The sequence below is a fragment of the Rhineura floridana genome, chromosome 22 (assembly GCF_030035675.1).
Source record: "Rhineura floridana isolate rRhiFlo1 chromosome 22, rRhiFlo1.hap2, whole genome shotgun sequence".
In the NCBI taxonomy this organism is placed as follows: domain Eukaryota; kingdom Metazoa; phylum Chordata; class Lepidosauria; order Squamata; family Rhineuridae; genus Rhineura; species Rhineura floridana.
The window spans coordinates 11,685,883-11,703,993 of record NC_084501.1 but is presented as its reverse complement, the minus strand read 5'-3'; the positions used below and the strand labels follow the sequence as shown (position 1 = coordinate 11,703,993).

General features: G+C 47.0%; 1 protein-coding gene across 2 annotated transcripts in view; it reads right to left on the bottom strand.

Moving 5' to 3' along the window:
• VPS45 (vacuolar protein sorting 45 homolog) overlaps positions 1-11,168 on the bottom strand; it is a 40,725-nt gene extending 29,557 nt beyond the window's left edge. Inside the window, exons 1-8 of one of the 2 annotated variants that reach the window (XM_061606336.1) lie at positions 10,915-11,168; positions 9,585-9,719; positions 8,782-8,842; positions 6,300-6,379; positions 4,742-4,810; positions 3,611-3,748; positions 2,547-2,657; positions 1,893-2,027 (exon numbers count right to left, since the gene is read on the bottom strand). In XM_061606336.1, the coding sequence (XP_061462320.1) occupies positions 1,893-2,027; positions 2,547-2,657; positions 3,611-3,748; positions 4,742-4,810; positions 6,300-6,379; positions 8,782-8,842; positions 9,585-9,719; positions 10,915-11,007 (822 nt within the window). In that variant the 5' untranslated portion in view covers positions 11,008-11,168. The remainder of the gene's footprint in view (positions 1-1,892; positions 2,028-2,546; positions 2,658-3,610; positions 3,749-4,741; positions 4,811-6,299; positions 6,380-8,781; positions 8,843-9,584; positions 9,720-10,914) is intronic. The other variant, XM_061606335.1, reaches the window with a different exon arrangement.
• Between the last annotated feature and the right edge of the window lie 6,943 nt (positions 11,169-18,111).

Sequence of the window (18,111 nt, the reverse complement as noted above, 5' to 3'; positions counted from 1 at the left end):
ATAACCAGCTGGCATGGAAACAGTTCAAAGAGGAAGAAAAGGCAAAAGTTGCCGATCTCTCAGCTGTGCCGATGGAGAGGTCTGGCTTCCCTTTTCGGCCCTACCTGCCTTCTGTTGTAGCCCAACAGAGAGGCTTGCTGGGCCAAAGCAATCTCAATGCCATCAAATTCTCTGTAAAGTGCAGACATTGTGATGAAACATACATTCATCCTCAAGTAAACAGGAACAGAGAAGGGGGTGGAAAATGCAGATTAGGGGAGCAACAGCTGAACCATATGCTTCCAGACAGAAAGCCAATGCCAGGTACATGAATTCCTTCAGGGTTTTCAGAATGAGGACAATGAGCCAATGAGATTAAAAAGCAAGCAAGCAAATGAAAAGCTCTCTCGCTTTCTAGGAAACCTAGTTAAATCTGGCACAGCTGGGTCCGCACAAGAGAACTTGCGAAGACCAAGACAAGCGGAACCTGCACCAAAACACTGGCACACATTGCATAACTGTTCAGGGTGCCAAAAAGCAGCCATGCCTTTTCCCAGGATACTCCATTCCACTCCTGTTGGTCCATCTGTTCACCCCCACCCCCAAACACAATCTGTATCTCACACCTACTGAGCATGCTCAGTTCCAGAGTTTCGAAAAGTTACTTTGAACTACAATTCCCATCAGCCCAATCCAGTGGCCATGCTGGCTTGGGCTGATGGGAGCTGTAGTTTAAAAAAGTAACTTTTCCAAGCTCTGCTCAATTCTTACTGGGCTGGTTTAGGAAGGAGTTCCCCTCCAATATACTTGTACTTTGGCAAACCTTGGGGATCCCCCTGTGTCTTCTGATACCTCTCTCTTACGTCTAGGACAGGTGGTGCACTCAACCGAGATCGTTATTAGTCCAATGTTGTTGGACTCCCAATCATTTACCAGGGTTGATCTTGAAACTCCGAATATTGACATTAGACAGGCATCCTCGCTATATCTAAAGGTAATGTCATTGTAATGTTTTACTACTTTGGTGTTTGCTGCCCTGGACTCTTTTAGGAGGACAGAAATATATAATAATAATAATAATAATAATAATAATAATAATAATAATAATAATAATAATGTTTTAGATGCCTGATGAAAACTAGTTTTAATTCAGTAAGCCTACCCACATATAATTTATCCAAGTTTGTTTTAAACATTTTATGAATTTATATGTTTTATTAATACTGACATTATGTATATATTTTAACAGTTCTATGGATTTAAGCTGTGCTTTATCGATAACAAGCAGCCTGGCATTGCTTGGGAATTCTAAGAAACCAAAAAAAACAGTGCAGTCTTGAATGGCGTCCACTTGTATCCAAACATAGCTCCTAGATGTCAGGAATCACTGTGCAAAATTTGGTGACGATCTCTTAAGAGGTGCCCAAATGCAAAGCAAACAGATAAAACAACTTTCTGATATATATAGTGCATCTTATTGTGTAGGCCACTTAGGCAGTTTTATGATTAAGCAGTCTATAAATCTTTCCAGAAGTAAATAACACTCCCACACCAGCCCCAGTCAGCCTGGCCAGTAGTCAGGGATGATAATGGAGGAATGGAGTCCAAGAAATTTTGGAGGGCGCCATATTGGAATATATTACACCTGGAATATACTACAAGGTTTGTACACTGCTGGATCCTTCCCTTTTGGTAAAGATTTGAGCGAGCCGCTCCAAAGTTCAACCGGAACCAAGTCCAGCCTGCAAAACCAACAGGATGCATTTTTTTCTACACCAGTAATTATTGCTTTTAGTTTGAAAAAGTCTGCTGTAGCCTTGCAGTGGGGTGGGGTTCAGGAGAGGCATGCTCTGTGGCAGAGGGAGAACTAGAACCCAGATCCTGCTTCCACACAGGGGCCCAAAAATACTTACGTTGGCATAAAACTCGTCATTTTCGGCAGACAAAACCACCTCCCGGAGGTCCTTGCTTATGCCCGGGACTCGTGACAGGTCAATGCGATTGTTGTTAATCCCAAGCAACTCATGCACCATCGCCTGATACGTCCACTATGCAGGGAGAAAAAGAAAGGCAGGAGAGCCAGCTGAAGCAAGAAAAGCTCCAAAACTTTGGGGAATGGCAGCAGCTCAGAGGCAGAGTATTTGCTTTGGATGCAGATGGCCCCAGGTTCAATCCCCTGCATCCCTGGGAAGATCCTGTCTGAAGCCCTAGAGAGCTGCTGCCACTCATTATAGACAATACTAAACTAGATGAACCCCAATGGCCTGAGAATGATTAGGCAGCTTCTTCTGTTCCTTTTGTTCAGAACCATGAGGACTAGATTCTTACATTATTTTTAATGTAAGTCCAGAGCTCAGTGGCCAAGTACACGCATTGCATGCAGAAGGTGCCAGGTTCAATGCCCCATGACATCTCCAGAAAAGACTCCCTGCCTGAACCCCTGGAGAGCCGCTGCTGCCAGTCAGTGCAGACAACACTGACCTAGATGGACCAATGGCCTAAGGCAGCATCCTGTGTTGCTATTTAAAAGATGCCTTCACGGCGAGGGAAAGGAGAGACATGCTCACCTGGTTCAGCAGCGGAGTGATGGCATCGTCCGAACGGTCTACAAGCAGCAGCAACGGAGGGACTTCAGTGCGGCGGAAGTCAAACAGTTCATACTCCTTAGTGATCACTTGCTGTTCGGGGTGGGGGGAGGGAAGGGAGTAGCCCGTTTGTTAACTGAAGACGGGAAAAGGTTTCCTACACGCCAAGTGCGGTTTTATTTCTCTACCCTGATGCTGGAACCATCTGCAGGCAAAAGATGTGCCCGTGACTTGCCCTCAATGGCAACCAACTTGGACGGCTTTTAAAAAAAGGTTCAGGCAAATCCATGGAGGGGCAGAAGACGATCAATGGCCACTAGCCACAGTGGCTATGCTGGGCCGCCACGGCCGGAGGCAGTTTGCCTCTGAATAGTACCAGCTGCTGGAAACCACCGGAGGAGAGAGAGCGCTCTTGCACTCCGGTCCTGCTTGTGGGCTTCCCAGTGGGACGTGTGGTTGGCCGCTGTGGCCATTGGCCTGATCCAGGAGCCGAGCTCTTCTTAGGTTTGCACCAGCACCAGCAGTGGGAACTTCCTGGAGGCTGGGAGCGAGGACTCCCCATTACTGCCTTTCCCAGCATTTCCCTTCTGCTGTCATTCATCTCCTCCGGGAGAGAGATGAGAGAGCCAGCTGTAAGTCATCTAGCGTGGTGAGAAGACCCCTGTTCTTCTGAACTGTATCTAAGCCAGCCTGCTGGGGCTCTATGGGATGCAGTAAGACCAGCGCCTGGAACTTTCTCGCCTGGTAACTTTCCTTTTGCTCTGTACTTGCGGATTTAAGCCTAGATTATTTCTTTTACAATATCAAATTTATTCTCTCTTTGCTAAATGGTTGATTTGAGTCCTGTTTGAATTTATTGACAGGTTTTGCAAACAGGCCCCTCCCTCCAAACCCCAACGTTGTGCATTTTGATATTTTTGAATGTTCGCTGCAAGCCACTTTGGCCATAGCTCACCGTGGAAAGGCGGCATAGGAATAAACTAAAATGAACAAACACACCGCCCTGCAGGGTGGTATCGAAACACTTTCATAAATAAATAAGGCACCTTGACGCATTCCGCGAGCCTCTTTGCTGGCTCCGAAGAGAGCTGGTAGCGGATCATGGGGCACTTTTTCAGGGACAGGAGCAAAGCGGTCAGGCCTTGGGTGGTCCTGGACAACTGAGCTGGGTCCCAGCTATGTCCCTAAAACAACAACGAGAAGAAACAGATTGGCGAGATCTGAACAAGTCCTGCTTTCGTCTGGGTGGCCTCAGCTCTGAAAACCACCTTTTCTGGAAACAGAATGGAAAGGGGTCTGGGGACACACTTGGCACATGAAATACCTTTTTCCTCACCTTCATACCTCCAGCTAAGTTGGGGGAGGAGGAGCTTTTTTCAGACCGAGGGTCACATTCCCTTGTGAGGAACCTTCTGGGGGCAGCCCACCAGTGATGGGAGGGGCCCCAAGGCCAAAATGGGTGGAGCAACAGAGGTGACTCTTGCCTTTGTACAGTTACGTTCCAGTCACGCAAAAGATCAGAGGTTCTCTCTCTCACACACTCTCTCAATCTCTCTCACTCTCATACACTTTCTCACACACTCACTCACTCTCACACACACTCACTCACACTCTCTCTCTCACACACACACACTCACTCACTCACTCTCTACGTCCAGACAAGCAAGAGGCATAATCACAGTGTAAGGGCACATTTTATTCCCTCTCCACCCCCATTCAGTTAGAAAAACTTGTCAAAACAAAAACATTGCCAGTTGTTTTTGGAAAGTACAAACAGTGGGTGCCTGTAGTTAACTCAACAGAGAGATGATGATGATGTCAGATGATGATGATATAATAATAATTTTATTTATTAAATTTATATCCCACCCTTCTTCCCAGTACTTGCGAGAACACCTCAAGACGGTCCATTCCACCACCCAGAGAAGCGCTTACTGACGTGCCCACATTCCCTCACGAGCATCTTCCAAGCTCTACATCTTAAAACGTCAACATTCGATGGGCGCCCAAAGCAGAGATAGCACAGCACACCACAAAAGGTGCTTAGTTGAGCCAGCTCTCACCAGATCCTTCCATCTTCTCCACCCAGACACGCCCAGGGAGGCAACATGCCTACCTGGTGAAAAAAAAGGGAGAGGCGACAGAGGCATCGGGGGTCCTGCCTCTTCCCCACGTACCTGGCAGCAGACGGAGATGTTGAGAGAAAACACGTGCGGATTCACCGCTATGTAATCACCGTAGAATTCCTGCCAAAGAAAAGCAGAAGAGACTCGTCGTCACAGCGACACTCGATCAACCGTCTCACGCCCGCGATTAGACCTGGCAGGCCACAGGGGAGTCAGGGCTTCCAGCCTGCTGCACGGGCCCCAGGACTGGCTTGGCCACGGAGCAAAGTCAGGTGGCTGCCCGAGGCGGAAGAGCTGGAAGGTTGACACAGCCCCTGACACTTCATTAATTGTGCAACCTGAGGGGGAAGAGGAGAGTAGGATGATCAACCATCTAGTGCACAGGTGGGGAACCTCAGGACTAGGGGATGAATGCGGCCCCCCACACCTCTCTGTCTGGCCCTCGGGATTCTCCCCACGCCACACCCCTTCCAGCCAGGCCACGCCCCTCACCAGCCCTACTTTGCGCCTTCCTAAAGTGTTTTTGCCTGGTAGGAACGTGCTCTTGAGCACTTATCATGCTTCTTGCTGGCCAGAGAGCGATGCATGCGCGAGTGTGTGTACAAACCACCCTCCTATGCAAAGGTAAAAAAAAAATGTTGCTCCACCCAATTTTGCGCCTGGCCTTGCCCGACACTGACATGTGCCCCGTCCCCCACAAGGTTGCCCAGAAACGGAAGCGGCCCTTGGGCTGACCAAAGATTCTCTACCCCGGTCTAGAGATTCGTGGTTGCGAAGGAGGGGACTGCCCTAGGCAGCACCAGGACTCCCAGAATGGTGGCAGCGGCTCCCCGCGCAACAGGGCAACCACGATGCTTCGGATTAAGGAGCTGAGCATCGCCTTCCTGCTCAGTTTGCACGTCTTCCCCAAAAAACAAAGTCGTAAGAAATTTATTTATTTATTCATTCATTCAATTTGTATCCCACCCTTCCTCCCAGCAGGAGCCCAGGGCGGCAAACAAAGCACTGAAAACACCTTTAAAACATCATAAAAACAGATCTTAAAATACATTAAAACAAAACAGCATTAAAAACATTTTAAAAAAAAACTTTAAAAAAGGGTTAAAAACATTATTAAAAAACATATTAAGCAATTCTAACACAGATGCAGACTGGGATATGTCTCAACCTAAAAGGTTTGTTGAAAGAGAAAAGAAATGAGAGCAAAGGTACGTAGTGTTGGACCACTGAGCCTTTCAACTTCTGATTGGAAGGGTTAATAGTCCATAGAGTATATTCTTTATATAGAATATGCTCTATTTTTACCATAACAGCATGGGAAAACCCCAGCAAATAACAGGCCTCATCATGGACCCGGAGTCGAGTCCGACTTCCCGACAGAGCAGTCACACTGACACCAAACAACGGCTGGTGAAGGGGCGTGGCCACATGAGAGTCCTGGGGGCCTGACAGAGAGTCCTGGAGGGCCACATTAGCTCATCATGCCGAATCACACACGGCCTCCTTTGCAACAACCCCACTCCATCTATCCGTCTCAAAAGCAGCGGGGGAGCGTTCCTCAAGAAGCCACCGTCTTCCCAAACACGCCAGCCATCAGCCGTAAACGTACCTGAACTTCCGCCACAACTTCCTGCTCGTCCGCCTCGGCCAGAGACTTGACGTCACTCTTGCTGATGACGTTGCTGAAATCTGAAACGAGGCAGCACAAAAGTCAGCCAGCTAAGCAACTGATGGGAGGGGGGGAATGATTTCCCTCTGGCAATTCGCGCACACTAATCGAAGGCTCTTTAGACAGAGAGAGGCAAAGTCCTGGCAACAAGGAGGCAATTGTTCCCAAGACCTTGGCTAGCCTAAGAGGGCAAAAAACAGACTGTTTGAATGCTGCCTGGGAGGCTGCCCCAATGTCAGTGGCTTCAGATTGGTTAAACGCAGTTAGCAACTATTATTTTCAACAGAGAATATTTATTTTAGTTATACTTATTTTATTATTGCATTGATGGCACCCCTTGATTCTCCCCCTCCCCATTATATCCTCACAACAACCCTGCGAGGTAGGTTAGGCTGAGTGATAGTGACTGGCCCAAAATGACCCAGTGAGCTTCATTCATGGCTGAGTGGGGGAACTCGAACCCTGGTCTCCCAGGTCCGAGTCTGACACTCTAACCACTAGACCACACTGGCTCCTACAACCCTGCGTTCAAGTATTTGACTGCAGCTGGGGAAGGCAGGATTGCAGAGCTGCCTCGTAAGATGAGTCCATCCAGCTCAGTATGATCGAGTGAGTGGCAGTGGGCACTGAGGTTTGAGACAGCCGAGTGTGTGTGCGGGTGTCTTAGCTGTACGTAGAGATGCTGCAGTCAAGCCTATGACCTTCTGAATGCAAAGCAACTGTTCTCCCAATGGAGCTACGGCCCTTTCCCAAACCAGCCATGGTATTTGACAAAGACTGACTGAACGACCTTGCACAGTTGTTCAATGTGCACTCAAGGCTGCAAACATTATACATCAGCATTTGCTCGCCATGCACCGTTCAGTGGAACATATATGAGGGCCTGTTCTGCGACAGACCCTCTAAGATATCCCCACAGCTTGCCTTCCTCCCCGTCAGGGTCTTCAAGGAGCAAGAGTTTCATGTTAGACCAAACCCAGCCACGTCTGTTGCAAATGCAAAAAAGTGGAGTGTCCCTCCATCAAGGCAATTGTGTAAGGCGACTGCGACATCTAGAGGCCTGTCTGGGTCAACTCATGCAAACTCCACAGAACTGAACCTTTGCGGTTGATATTGTTTTCAGAGAAGAACGTAGGTTTTTATTTGTTTTTATTAAAAGATGCATGGTCTGAATTTCTCTCATAAGAGAGATCCAAGGCAGCTAAAGGAAGCACTTTAAAAAAAAAAACCCGTATAGAAAATTTTAACATATCAAGACTAAAGAATACATCTATTATATATTTTGGAAAGTTGTTTGCCTGTTCGCCATGCCTTTGGACATCTCTTCTTAAGATTTTGGGTTGTCTCCGATGGTAGTTCTACTCAGAGTAGACTCATTGAACGTGATCATGTCTAACTTTGGTGTATTAATTTCAGTGGGTCTACTGACGTCTAAGAAGGACAAAGTTGGTTACTACCCATTGTGAACAAATTTGGCTTGATTGTGATGAGATAAAGGAGCAGTTTCTTGTCGATAGCTGGATACAACTGGACACCATTTTGAATCAAGATGGCGGACTCGATCTTTCAGGTCAGCAAACTCCTGAAAGCCCTCCTAAAACAGCCAAGTCCAGACACAATACTTCACAACATTAATAATTATAACAATAAAAAAAAAGGTAAAGGTGTCCCCGCACTTGTAGTGCGAGTCGTTTCCGACTCTTAGGGTGATGTCTTGCAACATTTACTAGGCAGACCGTATATATAGGGTGGGATTGCCAGTTCCTTCCCTGGCCTTTCTTTACCCCCCAACGTATGTCGGGTACTCATTTTACTGACCACGGATGGATGGAAGGCTGAGTGGACCTCGACCCCTTTTACCGAAGATTCAACTTCCTCCTTCCATTGGAATCGAACTCCGGCCGTGAGCAAAGCTTTGGCTGCGTTACTGCCGCTTACCACTCTGCACCACGGAGGGTCTAATTATAACGATAACACTATTGTAATGCCATAGTGGTTAGAATGTCAGACGAGGGCCTCGGAGACCCAGGTTCAAATCCTCGTTTGGCTATGAAGCTCACTGGGTGTGACCTTGGGCCAGCATCTTTCAGCCTAACCTACCTCACAGGGCTGTTTGTGAGGATAAAATGAGGAAGGAAGAGCCACACATGTCACCTTGAGCCCCTTGGAAAAAAGGTTAGCTGTAAGTATAATATTAGCAAAACAAACAAAGGAATAATAACACAAGGTCAGCAGCCATATAAATAATCAAGAGGAACTCCTACTGGGAGGAAGGGCGGGATATAAATTTAATAAATAACAACAACAATCGAGGCGGCGTTGCCCAGATGGTCCATGCTCAAGGCAGAATGGCAACACACCACTGACGCATCAGAGTGAGAGGCCTGAAAAGGCAACACATCTAAAGGCCGTTCATACTTACAAATAAAATAGGTGCTGTATTTAGGCCGCCGCAGCTCTTGGATGAGGCCGTCGATGTTTTCCTAACCAAACAACAAACCCCAAAACCACAGTCAGATCAGAACGCCAGTCCGGGAAAGCAAAGCATTTGTCTCACCCAGAATTCTCAGCCAACCTTTGGCAGGGGCGGGAAATATTATTAGAACAGCAGCTCTAGAATCTTAGAACTGGTAGAGAGAGCCATACAGGCCGGTGGTTTAGGGCACATGCTTTGCATGCAGACGGTCCAAGTTTCAGTCTCCGGCATTTCCAGGTAGGAGCGGAAACGCCCCTTGCCTGAAACCCTGGAGAGCAGCAGCTGGTCAGCGCCAACAGTACTGAGCCAGATAGACCCAATGGCCTGGCTCAGTAGAAGGCAGCCTCCGATATTCCCATTTAAATCATCCCTTTGTTCAGAACCATAAAGACTGGAATCTTCGTTTATTTTCAGCGGAAGAGCCACAGCTCAGTGGTACAGCACTCATATTGTGTGTGCAAAAGGTCCCAGGCTCAATCCCCAACGGCACCTCCTGATAGGACTGGGTATGTCCCCTGTCTAAAACCCTGGGGAGTCACTGCCTGTTAGTGCAGACAACGCTGAGCTAGATAGAGCAAAGATCTGACTTGGTAAAAGGCAGCTTTCTCTGCTCACACAAATGGGAACAGGAGACGCAGGCAGGAAGGGGATTGGGAGGAAGGGCGGGATATACATCTAATAAATAAACGGTGGTAACTGCATAGGCCAGGGCTGGGGGCTAGGCTCCCAAATCCCATGCGCTGCCTTACCTTCGTGGGCCGCAGGAAACAGATAGCCTTCAAATGTTTCATGTTCTCCCGGTTGGCTGAATCTATGCGCTCAAAGAGGTACACTTCTTTCTGCAGGATCTCAGACTGCGTGTACACCATGCTCACGATGCTGGTCTGCAAGGAGGCAGGCAGACAAGGAAAGAGGTGCATAAAGGAGCCCAAGTTGCTAGGCCCAGGATCAGGGAGCCTCTGCAGCCCTCCAGATGTTGCAGGCGTTGGGAGTAAAGCACCAAGGCATGTTACAAGTGTGACCTGAACAAGTGGGGAGGGAGGACGATAGACAGAAAGGCAACCCCTTCTTCCCTCTGCTGATTCCTCCTCTAAAGTGTTTTGTTGTTTTTGCAGGCTTTGCTCCTCCTCGTCCTGGCTTCGTTCTCAGTCAGTGAGTAATAGCTTCCGGAGTGGAAGCTCCTTCAGCACGTATGACATTCCTCTTTGTAGTAATAAATCGAAGTATCTTTATTCTTTCAACTACTGGTCTTAGCAGACCAGTTATTTCTGCACTCCACTGCAATATATATTCTTAAACCACTCTATGAATTGCAACTCCCAGGGGAATGGGGGGGGGTCTCCTAAACTCTCAGCACCCTTCACAAACTACTATTCCCAGGTTTTTTGTGGGAAGTCATGACTGTTTAAAGTGGCGTGATGCTGCTTTAAATGTGGAGTGCAGAAGGACACTCCATGCCACTAGCAGATCTGGGTTATTCCATTCCAGGATTACGAAGACGCAAAACAACTTGAGGCGATTCCGCTTGATTACAGACGGGCAGAGCTTAACTTGAGGCTCTGCCCTGCAACTTGTTTACAATCTCAAGGGTCAGCCCGAGAACAAGTGTCTTTCTGAACACGTGCAGAGTGCATTCTGCTCTGTTAGAGGAACAATGGCCTGACTCCACAGGCCAGAAATCAGGAGCTCGGCCCTCCACAATCTGCTTTCTGGAGCTCCTTGCAATCTTGTTATTATTACTATTTTGTGTTAACCACCCTGGAGAAACCGGTGTCATCAGCAACCCTGACCTCCCCTCACAGTTTTGGCTTTGCTCCCCCGTGCAAATTGTCATGCATGTGGATATGCCTTCGGGGAAGGGCCGTAGCGCAGTGGTTAGAGCATCAGCTGTGCACGCAAAAAGGTCCCGGGTTCAGTCCCCCAGAGGTGCCATCTCCAGGCAGACCCCGCTGTCTTGAACCCCTGGAGAGACGCTGCCGGTCAGTGTAGACAACACTGAGGTGGATGGGCCAAAGTTCTGCCTGGGCGTAGAGCAGCTTCCTATATCTCTCCCCCTCCCCGTGTCCTTAATTAACTCACCGTCTCTTTATCCATCAGCAGAACTTTCATGCCAGCCCCGCTGTCCTCGATCATCTTGGCGATGTACTGCTTTACTGCAAACACCACGTTCATTTTTCCCCTAGTTCCTTTCCGCAAATGCCTCCGAACCCCTGGATTTTGCAAGGAAACGCAATGCACCCAAATCCGCTTGCTGCTTTCCTTGTGTATTTCTTTGCAATCTAGGAAGCTAGCAAATTCCACTTCCTCTCTGTCTCTCGCAGCCCTGGGAAGTGGAGTTCACAGCTGGCTCAGCGGCAGCAGGACTACAGCTCCCAGAAGCCTCCGCTTCAGCCTTTTCTCCGGCGCTGCGCTTGCAATGCTGGTTGCGGGGAGTCGACACGCGTCTGCGGGGGCGTGAACGCAGGCACGTCTGGATGCAGCCCCAGCTTTGCTGTGCGAGGAGGACGGGGGGGGGCGGTGGAGCTGGAAGGGACTTTGCTACAGACTCAGGGGTGACTTCACATCTGTATTGATTAGCCAAAAGCTACAGTTGTCTTTTTAAGGAAAAATTAGATCACACACAGTGAGCGGTGTATCCAACGTTAGTGCTACTCAGAGTAAATGAATGGGCATGACTAACTTTGGTCCATTTGTTTCAGTGGGTCAACTCTGAGCAAAACTATATTTTTATTTTATGCAATTTATTTTAATATTATTTTTTAAATTGACTGTTATTAACTTTAATTATTTATTTATTCTTTTTTTTTTTTAGAAGTCCCGCGGACCGAAAGACGCTAGGGTGGCTGGGTTGCAACTTCACACGCACCATCTTCAGGGTGCCGTTTAACAACCGGGCTTTTTGCAATGCAATTCTCGAGCCAAGTGATGTGTACAGGAATGCATATACTGGGGTAAACTGTACATATAGATTAGGGTTGGGTGAGAAATTCAGTTCAGCTCACATTTCAAGCCAAACAATATGAGAACTGACTGACTGACTGATTTTTATTTACGGTCATAGACCAAACTGTATGAGAACTGCAGCCAACCTTCAAAATTCGCACTTATCAGACTTTTGCGAAGCAGTTCGCCAACCAACTTATGTTTGCACAAAGGCATCTGTTAGGGGAGAGTGTGCAGAAAAATGAATATATGAGTGAAAACAACATCCAAAAATGGCATTCTATGATGAGAAATGGCTTGCAAAAATGTGTACGTTAGTCAGAACTGCCTACAAAGATGTGTTTATTAGGGAAAATTTTCAATAAATACTGGACAATTTCCATGAGGATTTTTTTAAAAAATTCACGAAATGCTGCAGAAATGTGGAGAACTGAATTGAAGACTGGAAAAATGAGAAATGGAGACAGACGAAACAAACAGAGCTTTCCATCCTTAATACAGATGCATATATTACTGAAAATACCATACAAAAATGCATTACATTAGGGGGGATATTGTTTTGCAGAAAATTGTACGTTAGGCAAAAATTGCATAGAAGCATGTGTAGGTTAGGAGAAATGCACAGTAAAATGCTGAGGAATTTTCATGAGGACTTTTTTTTTTTAATTGCAAACTGCTGTGGAAATGTGGAGAACTGGAGCCAACATATTCATCCCTCCCTCCCAGTGAGGCCTGGAGGGCCACCGATTCCCCTCCCCCGACCTGGGTGGCTAAACAGTCACTCTGCACCTTGCTAGATACGTAGTCCAACATCCACTACAACTTCTGAAAGGGTTGACGTTCTCACTGGATTTCCCACAGCACATAGCGAGGGGGCGCTTTCAGCCTGGAGAAGGAAGAAGCCTCTTTGCCTTGGAGATGCTGCAAGATTCTGTTGGTTTTATGTTGTTTTGGGAAGGCTAGCGCTGCACTCCATTCCCTGGTGGTGTTCTACACAGAGAAATTAAGGTGCAATCCTGTGCATATTTTCCTGGGAGGGAAGCCTCTCTCCCTTGAACACAGTGAGACCAGCTTCTGAGTAGGCGTATATTGGGATGAATAGCCATCAAGCTATTTCAATGTTTATGTGTCAAGCTCAAAAATCAAAACCTTATCTTAAGCTTCACATAAAATTGTTAATATGGACTGTACTTTTCGCATTCCTTTGACTTTGACCTAACTGATTACTGGTTTCTCCCGTTGTTTATCTTGTTTGTTGTTGTTATGTGCCTTCAAGTTGACTATGACTTACGGTGACCCTATGAATCAGCGACCTCCAAGAGCATCTGTCATGAACCGCCCTGTTCAGATCTTGTAAGTTCAGGTCTGTGGCTTCCTTTGTGGAATCCGTCCGTCTCTTGTTTGGCCTTCCTGTTTTTCTACTCCCTTCTGTTTTTCCCAGCATGATTGTCTTTTCTAGTGAATCCTGTCTTCTCATGATGTGTCCAAAGTATAATAACCTCAGTTTAATCATTTTAGCTTCTAGTGATAGTTCTGGTTTAATTTGTTCTGACACCCAATTATTTGTCTTTTTCGCGGTCCATGGTATCCACAAAGCTCTCCTCCAACACCACATTTCAAATGAGTTGATTTTTCTCTTATCTGCTTTTTTCACTGTCCAACTTTCACATCCATACATTTTGTTTATTTGGTAACATTTTATACAGACCTCGGAGCGCAATGCAGCCCTCCAGACCTCTTTATCCGGCCCTCGGTACTGGTCTGAGCCGCACCCCTCACCACCCTTGCTTTGCGTTCTCCACTGATTTTTTTCCCCTGGCTGGGATGCGCCCTTGAATTGTGATAAGGCTTGCCCGGATGGTGGATCGAGAGAGAACCTGCGGGTGTAGCCTCTGCCTTTAGCGAGGCTGGATTGTAGCCTGCTGTACAAGAGGGAGGGTCACGTCGTTGCTCCGCCCACTTTTGCCCAGTGCTAACATGCGACTCTCAGGCTGAGGAACGGTTCCCCGCTGCGTGTGCATGTCTGTGCGTCTGTGTGTGTTTATATTTGTGGGACCTTCACGACTGACGCCTGCATCCAATGTTAATCCTGCTCAGAGTAGACCCCTAGGAATTAATCAACATGACTAATTTAGGCCCATTACTTTCAGTGGGTCTACTCTGAGAACTTAGTTGGAGACAACCCCAAACAAAGACAGCTGAAGAAGCAGACAGAATTGCCTGTTGAATTATAGGACACCTTTGCAGAACCCCCCCCCCCCAAAATAAGTAAGTGTGACATCACTGGGACATGATGACAGAGCAACTTCCTCTTGATGTGCCCCATCGTGGCCACGATTGATCTGGCGGCAGCACCACCAGCGAGAGTGTGAGGGACTCAGGGAACACTCAGTTTGGGTCTCTGAGGTTCAGCCACAGTCCTCATACTTGTAGCCCCACAAAAATCATTGTCGGTCCGTCCAGCTGAGGGCAACCGCATACCCTGTGACTGGCAAACTGCCTGCCCTCTTCCCTGCAAGGAGCAGAGGGGTTTCCATTTTTGCACTGCTAGTGTTATCTCTGAGAAACTGCTCTTGCTACCGTTTTTAATCTCCTCACATTTGGGATTAGGTGCTATTCCTAGCACAACAGGGCTAAACAAGAAGGAGATTCGGGCGCGTAATAAATCCAAGCCACCTTCCCTTCTCCACTGCTATTTATAGGTTTACGCTGAAGGGATCAATCCAGCCTTTCAGTTGTAACGAGGCGGCAACTATTCTCTCTTGCAGGGGGCAAAACTTGCACCTTTGTTCCCTTCTCAGTTCTCATGGTTTTCCACAGCTGTCCTTTTTCAAGCTGTCTCGATACCTTAAAAAGCAAACAAACTAGACTGAATGTGCAAGTTTTGAAGAGGTTTGGCATGTGGCCACACCACAGGGGAAACCACATACAACATGCACAATTTAGGCATCTTTCCAATGTTGTCTGGCCCTAAGGGCATGCACTGTATGGGTAAACACTTGCCATCATATCCACACCTTACACTGAAAGCACAATGATTGCAAATTTAAAGCACTTCCCCCAAAGAATCCTGGGAACTGTACTTTACCCCCAACAGAGCTACAATTCCCAGCACCCTTAACAAACAACAGTTCCCAGGATTCTTTGAGAGAAGCTATGTGCTTTAAAAGTGTGGTAAATGTGCTTTCAGTGTGTGGTGTGGATGAGACCCACGGGAAAAGCAGAGCTGTGAAGCCTGCTTCCTTCTTATCCCAAGGAACAACAATAACAAAATAAAACAGAGTGGCATCGTGTTGTCATTATTTACATTTATATCCCAGCCTTCCTCCCATGGGGCCAAGATGACAGGCACATCAGTGATAAAACAACTTAAGCAATAAATAACATACAACATCCTATTTTAAATGGATATGTTTTGAAACGATCAAAAACATGTAAAACGATCACATTTGCAGCTAGATCATTTCAAGGTTGCCAGGGACAGTTTTTTTTCAAACGCCCGGGGACTCAGGGATGTTTTTAAATTCTTCCTGAAAATTCATAACAAGGGAGACAGATGGGCCTCATCAGGGAGGGCGTTCCACAAATGGGACCCACCACCAAGAAGGCCCCGCTGCAGGTCAACGACAACCGGGCAGCAGCCAGCGGTGGCACCACTTGCAGGAAACAAAACGTCCTGCAGAGATTCCCTCAAGGAGACACAACTTTTGCATTTATCCCCTAACTCTGGATGTTGTTGTTGTTATGTGCCTTCAAGTCGATTACGACTCATGGCGACCCTATAAATCAGCAACCTCCAAGAGCATCTGTCATGAACCACCCTGTTCAGATCTTGTAAGTTCAGGTCTGGGGCTTCCTTTATGGAATCAATCCATCTCTTGTTTGGTCTTCCTCTTTTTCTGCTCCCTTCTGTTTTTCCCAGCATGATTGTCTTTTCTAGTGAATCATGACTTCTCATGATGTGTCCAAAGTATGATAACCTCAGCTTCATCCTTTTAGTTTCTAGTGATAGTTCTGGTTTAATTTGTTCTAACTCCCAATTATTGGTCTTTTTCGCAGTCCATGGTATGCGCAAACTCTCCTCCAACATCACATTTCAAATGAGTTGATTTTTCTCTTATCCGCTTTTTTCACTGCCCAACTTTCACATCCGTACATAGAGATCGGGAATACCATGGTCTGAATGATCCTGACTTTAGTGTTCAGTGATACATCTTTGCATTTGAGGACCTTGTCTAGTTCTCTCATAACGCCGGAATCTGCCTCTTTTAATAACTGGATTTCAACAAGCTGGTGAAACAGGACATTCTGAGATTGTGGGGAAATGCGAGGATTTTACCCACTTTTATTTTCTAAGGTTTGATCCTAAGCTCCAGGTGCCCTGAATTTTATTCTGCGTTATCACTGAAAGTACAACATGCCGCCTTTAACTGCCTTACAAGCAAAGGCTGTTTTAATCGGTCCCTAATTGCGTTTTGTTTTTTCCTGGGGGCCTTGTTTGATTTAAAATGCTTTAATCGTCTTCGGATAGGCTGTGTCGTTTTAATTGCTGCCTTGTTTCCTTGTAAATCTTCTTTTATAACATTGTTACCAACCAGATTTTTAAATAAATGATCCCAGGGAGCCTCTTCTCACTAACAATCCTTTGTCGTTATGGTGGGAGGTCTCTAGAGGGGCCTTTTTTTCTTGTGACAATTTGGAGCTGAGTCACTAGTCTACGTTTTCATACCTGGAAGTAAGGAAAGTGGAATATTTCACACGCTGATCCATTGCTCATCTCACTCCTTTTCAGGCAGATATAACTGAGGTCATATCCACATCAGACACTGCAAGCACATTGAAAGCACATGGCTTCCCCCAAAGAATCCTTGGAAAGGTGGTTTCCCCCTCACAGAGCTACAACTTCCCAGCTCCCACAACAGACTACAGTTCCCTGGATTATGTGAGGAAAGCCACCTTTCAATGTGCAACAGATGTGCTTTCAATGTACGGTGTGTGGACCTGCGCATTGTTGTCCCGGGATGCCGCCGGGGCATAAATTCTACATGCAGTAGGGAACATCGCCAGCAGCCTCTACAAAAGGCCTTGCTTCGTCTTCTCCTTGAACGATCCTGATGCACTGGGCAACCATCTGGTTGCGTAACCTTCATCCCCTTTCATTTCTCTCCCTGCCGCTTGTTATCTTCCCATTTAGACTTGTGGCTGCAGGTAACAAATCCATGTGATCTCTCAACGGTCACTGGCTGTCTCGATTCCAGGCCGGGATCATAGTCTCTCTTTGTAAAGCTGAGGCATCCGGTCACCGCAAGGCAGTAAATGCCAGTGCAAAGCAACATGCCTGTAGGCCAAGTCAGACCAAGCCTTGCCTGGAGATGCTGCCTGGGATTGGGCACGTGCAAAGCCCCGGCACCCCTAAGTAGGGCTGGGGAAGATTCCCTGCCTGAAACTCTGGAGAGCTGCTGCAAGGCAGTGTATGGACCAATGATCTTGTTCATTGTAAGGCAGTTTCCTCTGTTCCTAGTTAACTCAGCCCTTTATTCAGAACCACGAGGACTGGAATCTTGCTTGGTTTTTTTAGGGAAGAGCCGCAGCTCAGAGCACAGGGTCCCAGGTTCAGTCTCTGGCATCTCCATGTGGGGTTCGGGATGTCACCTGCTGGTAACCCTGGAGAAGACTGAAGAAACTTCCTCAGTTGGCTGGGCAAATGTTACTTCTCCTTGTTGGCATTCGCAGGACAGAAAAACATGTGCTGCAACACTTCCTAGATAACTGAATATGCGTGTGTCACAGCCTTGGCATGCAGCTTTGTCAATTACGCCTCTCCACCCATTTAAGCAGGAAAGTGCTTGGTTTTGTTTGTACAAAGGGCTTCCCCCACCCCCAAATATGTCTGAAATCAGCAGAGACTGATCAAGTTTAGCTGTATTTCCCCTTGAACGTCGATTTTCACTTTTCTCCCCAATGTGGCTGCCCATCTCATGAATGGACCTTTTAAATGTGCTATATAGTGTACATGCTTCTGCAGTCTGTATACACACCCTAGCCCAACACGGCAAAGCATCTTGTCAGCGCCCCAGCCCTCTCCCCCCCCCCCAGAAAAAACCACCAGCCCGGGCAGAACGTAAACAGCTGTTTCCTATTGATCTGTATAAAGCCTCACAAGCAAGATTCCCCCACTCTGCCCTTGGCACAAACATTGCAGGAGGAAAAAAAAAAACACCACCCAGCATTAAATATTTTGTATAAAAAAGGCAAGAAAACAAAACTCAACCCAGTCTCATCAGGGAACCGGACTTGCAAAAAAAGCACAGAGCTTTCTTTCACGGCTGGACT